The sequence below is a fragment of the Carlito syrichta genome, unplaced genomic scaffold (assembly GCF_000164805.1).
Source record: "Carlito syrichta isolate Samal-C Ts95f unplaced genomic scaffold, Tarsius_syrichta-2.0.1 Scaffold316023, whole genome shotgun sequence".
NCBI lineage: Eukaryota > Metazoa > Chordata > Mammalia > Primates > Tarsiidae > Carlito > Carlito syrichta.
This window is the reverse complement of record NW_007260119.1, coordinates 569,383-579,746: the sequence shown is the minus strand read 5'-3', so window position 1 is coordinate 579,746 and position 10,364 is coordinate 569,383. Positions and strand designations below refer to the sequence as shown.

At 35.8% G+C, this 10,364-nt stretch overlaps 1 protein-coding gene across 1 annotated transcript in view; it reads left to right on the top strand.

Annotated features, from left to right (window-relative positions):
• CCDC73 (coiled-coil domain containing 73) overlaps nucleotides 1–10,364 on the top strand; it is a 128,025-nt gene that overhangs the window by 24,950 nt on the left and 92,711 nt on the right. Inside the window, exons 3-5 of the mRNA XM_008073694.2 lie at nucleotides 3,413–3,484; nucleotides 5,583–5,618; nucleotides 6,626–6,700. Of these exons, the coding sequence (XP_008071885.1) occupies nucleotides 3,413–3,484; nucleotides 5,583–5,618; nucleotides 6,626–6,700 (183 nt within the window). The remainder of the gene's footprint in view (nucleotides 1–3,412; nucleotides 3,485–5,582; nucleotides 5,619–6,625; nucleotides 6,701–10,364) is intronic.

The following is a 10,364-nucleotide window of genomic DNA, read 5'->3' as shown; positions in this document are numbered from 1 at the left end:
AATCCAGTCCTCTTTTGATGGACAGCATGGTTGGTTCCATGATCTTGCTATTGTGAACAATGCTGCGATAAACATACATTTGCAGGTATCTTTTTTATAGAGTGATTTGAGTTCTTCAGGGTATATTCCCATTAGGAGGGATTGCGGGGTCATATGAAAGGTCGATTTTTAGAGCTTTTAGGAATCACCACACTGATTTCCACAGAGGCTGTCTTAGTTTACACTCCCACCAACAGTGTAGAAGTGTTCCCTTTAAGAATTATTCTTAAGTTACAGAATTCTTGTTCATGTTTAAGTTCCTGCGGGATAGGTTTCTTTATTGAACACTTAAGATATATAAAAGTGTGGTGATTTAAAAAATGTTTGGATCCCAGTATCTTCAGTTGCCAGTGAAACCCAGAAAACTTCTTGTCTTAGTAAGGAGCCTTGGGTAGTATTGAACGGCTTATAATTAATCAGGAGTGATAGATTTACCCCCCTGGAATGAATCAAACCCTAAATAGTATATTTTGTTCCAAAAAATTCTAAAATTTCTTTGGAATTTTCATATCCTTGCTAAAACAGAAAGTTAATAAATGGAGTCAGTCTTAGAGCTCTCCTCATCTTTAGAACATAGCAAAAACTTGCTCACATATTATGTAATGTAGTGCTACAGGGAAATTTCAGGTCCTTAAGGGTCCTCAGTAAATCCTGTAACTGTCCAGATGGATTGTGTCTTTCCTAAGAAAAACGAATAGGTGTTGATTATGTTGATTTAATGGGACACCATAGAAAGCACAATACATAGCTATAGTGGTAAATTATGTAGCCTCAAGTTGCACTGAAAATAAAAAAGTATTTGGGCTTATTACTACAAATAATTAGGTAAAACTCATTAATTTTATTTATGAATTTAAGGCCCTGAACAATCTTTATCCTCATCCGTTGTGTATCTTACTGGGAAACAACAGTGTGTAAAGCCTGGTGGAGGTATGACACATCCTTTCTCTATAAGGACTTTGAACTTCTAGTTTAAGGGGTATTTTGTAAATTTAGAGGTTTAGATGAGTGAATCTGAACCTTGCTGCCAATATTAGTAAACCTTTTTGCCCACAAAGGTACCACTTTATGGCAATCTTCAGTTTAGTTTGATCATACACAAAGGTACCAGTAAATCAGTATCCACATTAGCTATGATCTGATTATAAATTGGAAAGTCCTCAAGGAGCTAAAGAAGAAAAAGGAAAGAATTTAATTTTGCAATTATATTAACATAGTAGAGCCTATTAGATTCCTGGTATCCCTTTTAAGTTAATGGGCGTGGTGTCATGGCGGAAACATAATATTTCTTACTTGGAGATCCAAGGATAATGGTTACAGACTGAAACAGCGAGAATATCTGTGGATCATTTGAGATGCCCATATCTGAGTAGTTCATGACTCCAAGGGAGAGGTTTCTTTTAATATCTAGAGAAATTTCTCTTTGCAAGTTTGAGGATTAAATGAGAAGTCAGCTGCATAATTCCCCCCAGAGTGTTGTCATTGATTTGCCCATTTGATTTTTTCTTTTATTTTCTTAGCTAGAACATGACAGTTATTTTGCTAATGACCTTTTTGCTTATAAGTATCTACAGGTGCCTACCAAGAAGCGCATTCCTCCAGTGCTTGCTAACGACAATGTGACCATTTAGTTGTTTTATCTGCAAGGCTATTGGTTTATTTTGCTTGTGTTCTAAGTCTTTTGAAGATCTGGATTTGACAATCTGGTAATAGAGTCATTTCTCATTCCAGCTTTGTTGCATATTAAATCCCCTGTTTCTGGAATTAAGGCTGTTTGCAAAAAGTGAGGAAGAGCTTGAGGTCACAACTTCAGAATCTGCTCCTTAGAGAACCTATCTCTGGAGTTACTAGTTGACATTCATTTTTTCCTTCCTTCCTTGTAGGACTGGATTAGTCAACTTTTTTTTTTCTGAGTTGTGGTATAACTGTATCACTCAGACTGGAATACAGTGGCATGATCATGGTTCACCACAGCCTTAACTCCTCAAGCCTCGGCCTTCTACCTCAGTCTCCTGAGTAGCCAAGACTGCAAGTGTGTACCACCATGCCCAGTTGATTTCTTGGTACAGATGAGGCATCACTATATTGCCCAGACTGGTCTCAAACTCATGGGCTCAAGCAATCCTCCTGCCTCAGCCTCCCAAAGTGCTGGGATTACAGGTGTGAGCCACTGCATCCTGCCTAGAGTCAACCTTATTTTCACAGGAAAAACTTTGGGGATAGCCTCTGAAAGATTTTGTCAGACATCTGCAGCTTTTATGAATCTCTCTGGTTTCCTATATGGTTTGAGATAGTTCCTAAGTCATTCTTGGGATCCTCTCAATTTTCCTTTTTTGTTCAATTTTTAAAAATCTGAGAATGTGACCCAATTGATGTAGATCTGGGAACAGGCAGTATTATTATTTTTCAAATTAGCTATAGAAATTTAAGTATTTTAAAGTAATTACTAACTTCAGAAAAACAGAAAGTTGTATGAGAATAGAAAGGTAATCAAGGTATACTACATGGCTCAATACTGAATAATAATTGCATAGTCAGAACAGTGTAAATGCTGACTGTTGATTAAAGTCACAATTTTGATATAAATCTGTTGAAAGATTCGGGGGGAGAGTGGTATGGAGCAATAGTTGTATAAGAAAGCTAAACTCCAATGATCATGGTAAGAGATCAAAATTACTATTGCTAACTCAACATATTGTTTAGAAATCTGGAGGCAAATAATGGAAAAATTTGGAAGTGGTTGCCACTTTTAGACCCAATTTTTTAATTATGAGAATTATGAACTTTGATAAAAATAGAAGAAAAATATAGTTATCTTGAATCTGAAGAACAGAACATGTAGCTTCCACTAAAAAAAGGAGGCGGGTGGGAGAAGGGGAATTATATATGCATATATGTTCATATTTTTAAAAAATTCTCTGGTATTTTTGGTGGTAGTTGTGGTTTTGTAAAACTTACTTCAACCAATTTAAAGATGTCTCTGTTGCCAGGTAAGCATTTGTGTTTAGGTAACAAAACTGTTTTTTTCTGGCAATTCTAAGACTATAGTCTACTTGTGTACTAGGACTGTTCATTGTGATGTCTTTTGGTTAAAAAATATTTTCTTGAGAACAGCTTTGGTACAAGCCAGATCCAAAATTTAAAATGCAATGTGTTTTCTCATGAAGAGGCAATGGAAGCAAACCTTCTATATGATGATTCTATGACAATTTTTAAAAAATCATATAATTGGTTTTAAAGTTGAATTTTAACAACATAAAATAATACTTACAAAAAGAATATTTAACTTTTATTTAAATTGTGAACCCAAATAAGATTTAAAACTGAGAGTTACTAGAATTTATGTTTTCACTTCTCATAATTTTTAAAATAGGAAACTCTTCAGAGTGAAAAGGAAACATTAGCAAAGCAACAAAAAGAAGCAATGGCAGTTTTTAAAAAGCAGGTAATTTCATGAGGATAGACAAGTACTACAATTTTAAATATTGCATTTCCTCCCCCTCCCATGATATTATGGCAGGCTATTCTCCATACTCATAGAAGACAAAAAGGAGAAAAGGTATTGGAGAAGTAGGAAAGGAGTAAAGCTGTTTTGAATCACAGCTGATAATAAAGAGTATGAAGTAGTGGGTTGGGTTATCTAGGATGGAAGCTGGGAACGCTATTTTTCTGGAGATGGAGAAGTGTTTTCAGCTGTCCTAAATAACCTAGGTGAACAGGATGTGTGTGTTCTTGTTCTTTCTTTCTCCTTTCCTCTTTCTCTCTTCTATTAGAGTGTCCTAGCTCTTATCTTTCCCCATTAGCCGTTTCCCATGTGTTATGATAGCTGAGATGCAAGTAGGGAGATGTCAAGGTTGAGGAGAGGTGATCGTTACACGTGGAAGCCTCCATGTGTGTCAACCATCAGTAACTAAGAAATTCTGGCAGAAAAATAGAGAAAAAGCTAAAAGGATTTGAAGAAATGAGTAGCCACACCTTCTGCTAATTTGAATTCCGTAACTGTTCTTGACTGCCTCAAATTTCTCTTCGGTCCCGAGTTAGAAAATATTAGTTTAAGAAAGTGTATGTACTCATGTAAAAAAATCCTCTGAAAGTATTTTCCTTATATTTATCTCATCATCAGTTTTTTTTTCCTTTTTCCTTTTCTCTTTTTATCTTTATCTTTATGCGAGTGTGTGTTTAGAAAAAGAATTGCACATAAGGAAATAAACCTGTATAACTTAAGTCACTGGTAGGTTAAAGTTACTGATAATGTATGCATTAGTATGAATTTGTTTAAGCAAATGACAGACTTTCTTTCTTTAATCTGGGATAGGCCTAACCAAAGTCATGGGCATTTTATTGAAGGTGAAGGAAGCAGAAGCCAAAAGTGTAGCATAATGTTCCCTAGGAAAGAGCAAATCTGCATCTCTGCCATCACAAGGGACTCTGGGCAAGATAATACTCAGATATCTAAAGAGGGGAGGAAAAAGTACTCTTGGGTTTTTTTTTTTCTTCCTTGTCTCTTTTTATTTTAAGGAAAGAATCCTTGAATGTAAGTGAGGAGTATGAAAAAGGAGAGGGAGAGGTTCCAAGAAAAATTTTATTTCTTGAATATCCTTATACTCCTTAGAATATTTCATTATTTTCCATTAGCAAATGTACTTTAGTTTTTGTTTTAAATGGCATTTTTTAAAAAGTCAGCTGGATGCTGTGGCTCAAGCCTGTAATCACAGCACTTTGGGAGGTTGAGGTGAGCGGATTGTCTGAGCCCACGAGTTCGAGACCAGCCTGGGCAACTTGACAAGACCTCATCTCCACAGTAAATCAAAAAATTAGTTGGGTGTGGTAGTGCGTACCTTTAGTTCTGACTATTTGGAAAGCTGAGGTGGAAGAATCACCTGAACCCAGCAGGTCAAGGCTGTGATGGCCGTGAGTGTGCCACTTGTACTCCAACCTGGATGGCGGAGTGAGATTCCAACTCAAAAAAAAAAGTCATTATTAGGCTGCCACATGACTTAAATTTTTTTTCAGAACATAAATGCTATCAATGCAAATACAAATGATATTAATTTATAAAATTGTACCTTCAGAAAACGATATATGCTATTATTTGGGAGTAAATGGCAAAATATTTAGACATTTGAGGGAAAAAAAAAGCTTCTGAAGGGAAAATGAAACTTTCAAGGATGACTGGTATCTCTAATCAGTGTGATTAAATTGTTAATTTAGAGCTGAGCATGGTGGTGCCTGCCTCTAGTCCCAGCTACTTGGGAGGTTGAGGCAGGAGAATCACTTGAGTCCAGGAGTTGGAGTTCAGCCTGGGCAACTTAGCAAGACCTCATCTCTAGAAAGAAAGAAAGAAATGGTTCATTTACTTTGATGACTAGCTTTTTTCTCCTTTTATATCATTATTATTTTCTCAATCTGCGAGTAATATATTCGCATTATATTAAGTTCAAGCAGTATAGACATGTAAAGTGTTTCTGTAATCTCATTGACCAGTATAAATTACTGTTAACAGTTTACCTACCTTTATTTTAATTTTTAAAATTGTTTGTCAGTTGCAAATGAAGATGTGTGTCTTGGAAGAAGAAAAGGTATGTGTCAATTTTTTTTTAGAAAGCAGGATTTATTGAGAGGACAGAAAAGCTCCCACAATGGGAAGGGACCCGAAGGGGTTGCCCTATTAATTTTTAAAAAATAATTTAAAACATAGTTAAATATCTTTAATTATCAATTGTCTACCATAGTAGAAAAGAGCATTAGTAACAAGCATTAGCATTAAAGACAGGTAGCTGCTTAAAATCTTAGAAGCAGAAAGGACCCATATTACTTGACTTCTGTCATTTTACAGTTGAGAATACTGAGGCCTAGCAAATAACTTGCCATAGTTCTCACTTTGAAGTGGCAAATTTTAGACAAGAACCCAGGCCTCTTCAGCCTCCATGTTAATGTTCTTTCCATTCAACTGCAATGTTTCTGTTAAATATAATACATTTTTAGTGCCTTTTCAGTGTAATTACCTTCTTTAAAAAAATACTGCAATGCCTTGCATCTGGGTGCAGACCAATTTGCAAAGGGGATACAATGCCAGCAAACCTATTTTAATTCATCTAGCACTAAGTATTTTTCCTAGCTATTTAGTAGTTAATACATATTTTATTGCATTAATAAACATACTATTTATAATAGTATTGTATAGTTTGTTATTTTTAGCAAAAGACCTTCTTTGAAAAAAATTTCCCATATGCTTATGTTCATGAGACTAATGTGCCTGTATATTACTAATTAGGATATATTTATTCTATTTTTATGAATTAAATAATTATAAAGTATCTACAAGTTCTCAGGTAGGAATATTCTACTGATAAAATAGTTTGTGGTTATAAGGTATCCATTTCATGATCATTGTAATCATATAAAGGCCTTGCTGTAATTTTATGTTATTTTGAAGTCATTAGAAGTGTGATTTGTAGTGCAGGTTTAAGGTTAAAACCTGTGAAGTATTAGGCTTAAAGTAGAGATTTTAGCTTTTGAGCTCTTATATTTTACCCTTTTGTAATTTATGTTGGAAAGTATTAAAATATAGTTTTTTTACTTAAAGGGAAAATATCAACTTGCTACAGAAATAAAAGAAAAAGAAATCGAAGGATTGAAAGAAACATTAAAAGCATTACAGGTAAAGTAACTAAGTATTTTTAAAAAGTAATTTGGTATTTTAGCATTGTATCAGTAAACCTACATTAGACTTTTAAGCTACAAAGCTGACAAAAATTCATATATACTGCATAACTTAATAATGTTTTCCTGAGAGACCTTGAATTTCAAATTCAGATTTTTGCTTTGCCATATCTTATTTTAAAAAGAAATATGAAAATGGCTTTTATTATTTCTCACAGTAATATAGTTAAATAAAGTTTTCAACACTTTATACATGAGGAAAACGAGTGAGGCCTACTTATGGTCCTTAACAATTAAAATAGCATTAATTGAATTTTTACTATGTGCTAAGTACTGTGCTAATTTTCTGCAAATTCAAAGACTAAGAAAATATTACCTTACCTTTAAGTTGTTCATAGTCTCATAGACTTACAGAATTATTAAACTAATGATGATTCATTCAGTATATATGATTAAAGGTCTACTAGGTGCCAAACACTTTTCTTAGCATTGGGGTTACAGCAATGAATGAAAAAGACAAACATCTCTACTCTTGTGGAGCTTACAATCTAGTGGGAAAGACAAACGGTAAAATGAAGTGACCTGTAAAATAAAGATTGTTGGAGAAGGAGATGTGCACATGATTTCAAAGTTATCCCCCTATAATAACATAATACAAAGAGCAAAATATATTTTGATAATGGAAAGATCCTGAAGGTCACCACCTTAATCAGTTGATTGAGTCCAGCAGCAGTGTTAATCATGACACAATCTCTTCGTGGATCCATTGTTGTTATGCAATAAGGCGCACAGAACTTTGCCTGTGTAATTTTCTTGCCAAAAATATTAACTGAAATCTAATTAGGAAGAAACAATGAGATAAAATTATAATGTGTGGAACAGTCTATAAGATAACTGGCCTAGACTATTAAGAAACTTCAAGGCCGGGCTCGGTGGCTCAGTCTGTAATCCTAGCACTTTGGGAGGCCGAGGTGAGTGAATTGTCTGAGCCCACGGGTTCGAGACCCACCTGGGCAACTTGATGAGACCTCATCTCTACAACAAATCAAAAATTAGCTGGGCGTGGTAGTGCGCGCCTGTAGTTCCAGCTACTTGGAAGACTGAGGCGGAAGTATCGCTGGAGCCCAGCAGGTCGAGGCTGCGGTCACCGAGAGCGGCCACTGCACTCCAGTCTGGGTGATTGAGTGAGACGCCAACTCAGAAAAAAAAAGAAACTTCAATGTCATGAAAAAAAAAAGGAAGGGGGTGCTACTTTTGATTAAGAGAGAATAAAAAGATGTAACAACCAAGTGCAATATGTGAACCTTCATTGGATCCTGGGTCAAGGAAAAATATAGCCAAAGAATTTTTTTTGAGAGGGTACCTGGGGATATTTAAATATGACCATATTAGATGGTATTACTGAATTATTGTTCATTTTCCAAGGGATAATATTGGTATTATAATTATGTAAGAGAAAGGCTTTATTCTCAGAAGATCCATGATGAAGTATCTAGGGGAGAGATTACCTAGATAGCGTAGAAAAAAACAAAAAGTGTGCATGTGTATAAACACAAGGAAAAGGAAGTTAACAAACTGGCGAACTAAGAGAAGCTGGAGAAAATCATTCTTAGCTGCAGTGTATGCATAAAGACTTGGAAGTGTAAGGTTTTTAGCATATCTTTTATAACTTTTATAGTGGCTGCTCTAGGGATTAAAAAATGTGGGTGTGTGTATATACATACATGTATCCATATATGTAGATGTATAAACATATACATTTGTTACTTCTACTTACAGCAACATTTTACTATTTTAGGTGGCATGTAGAAACCTCACCACCATTTAGGTTCTTACCCTGTCCACCTCATGGTACAGTGATCTTAATACTCTCTGTACTTAATATTCTCTGATACATCAGACAGTATCATATTTTTTTGCTTTTAAACATCAAATATGATTTTTAAACTCAAGAGGAAAATAGTGTTCTATCATATTTATGCAGGTATTTCATTTTTCATTCTTGGTTTTGAGTTTCCTTCTGTTTTCATTTCCTTCCTATCTGAAAGAATTCTTTTAGAACAGGTCTTCTGGTTATAGATTTTCTTACTTTTCCTCATCTGAGAATCTGTATTTTACCTTCATTTTACCTTCATTTTCTCTGGATATAGAGGATTCTTTAATGAGGCAAGAAAAAGTAATAAAAAGTATACAGATTGGAAAGGGAAGAGGAAAACTGTCTTTTGCAAACAAAATAACAGTCTTGTATAAAATCTGATCATATTTACAAAGAAGTTACTAGAACTAATAAATGAGTTTACCAGAGTCACAGGATACAAGGTCAGTATAATTACAGTGCACAATCAGCAACTGAAAATACAATTATGATGCAGTTTATATCCACTCCAAATGCAGGGAATACTTGGGGATAAATTTAATAAACAGTCTGGGCATGGTGGCTCAGGCTGTAATTGTAGCACTTTGGGAGATCGAGTCGAGAGGATTGCCTGAGCCCGCGAGGCTTGCGCCACCAAGTCCAGCTAATTTTTTGATTTATTGTAGAGATGAGGTCTCGCCAAATTGTCCAGGCTTGTCTTGAACTTCTAGGTTCAGACAGTACCCTCACCTCACCTCCCAAAGTGCTGGGATTACAGGCATGAACCACCATGCCTGTCTATGAGTCAGTTTTTAAAGATGTCATTTGTGCTTCTTTTTCTGTAAACTGCTTGTTCATGCCTGTTTTCTTTTGTGTTGTTGGTCTTTTTACTCCCCATTTCCATTTTATGAAAGTAAACCCTCTTTGTCTGTGATCTGAGCTTCAGATAGTTTTTCTCAGTTTGCCATTTGTCTTTAATTTTGTTTTTATTTTTTGAGTAGGGGTTTCACTCTGTTGCCCAGGGTGGAATGCAGTGGCACGATCACGACTTACTGCAGCCTTGAACTCCTGGACTCAAGTGATCCTCTGGTCTCAGCTTCCCAAGTAGTTGTGACTATCAGTGCACACTACCATGTCTATTTATTTATTTATTTATTTATTTATTGTAAAGACGAGGTCTCACTATGTAGCCTAGCCTGGTCTAGAATTCCTGGGCTCAAGTGATCCTCCTGCCTTGACCTCCCAAAGTGCTGGGATTACCAGTGTGTGCCACCACACCAGTCTGGTTTTTATTTTGCTTGTTTGACTTTTTGTTTAATTTTTACCATGAATAAGTTTTTATTTTCTTGTTTTTTGGAGTTTAAATCATGGTATTCACCACTCCAAAGCTATATGACTTAAAACTTTTTTTTTCTTTGAGTTGAAGTCTCACTCTGTGGCCCAGGCTGGAGTGCAGTGTAAAATATTTTTTTGAGACAGGCTCTCACTCTGTTGCCCAGGCTGGAGTACATTGGTGTAATAGTAACTCATTAGAATCTGGAACTCCTGGGCTCAAGTGATCCTCCCACCTCAGCCTTCCAAGTAGCTAGGACTAGAGGCACATGCCATCATGCCCAGCTAATTAAACAAATCTTTTTGGCCAGACTCGGTGGCTCAACCTGTAATCCCAGCACATTGGGAGGCTGAGGTGAGAGGATTGCCTGAGTCCGCAGGTTCGAGATTAGCCTGGGCAACTTGGCGAGACCTTGTCTCTACAATAGATAAAAAATTAGCTGGGCATGGTAGTGTGTGCCTGTAGTTCCGGCTA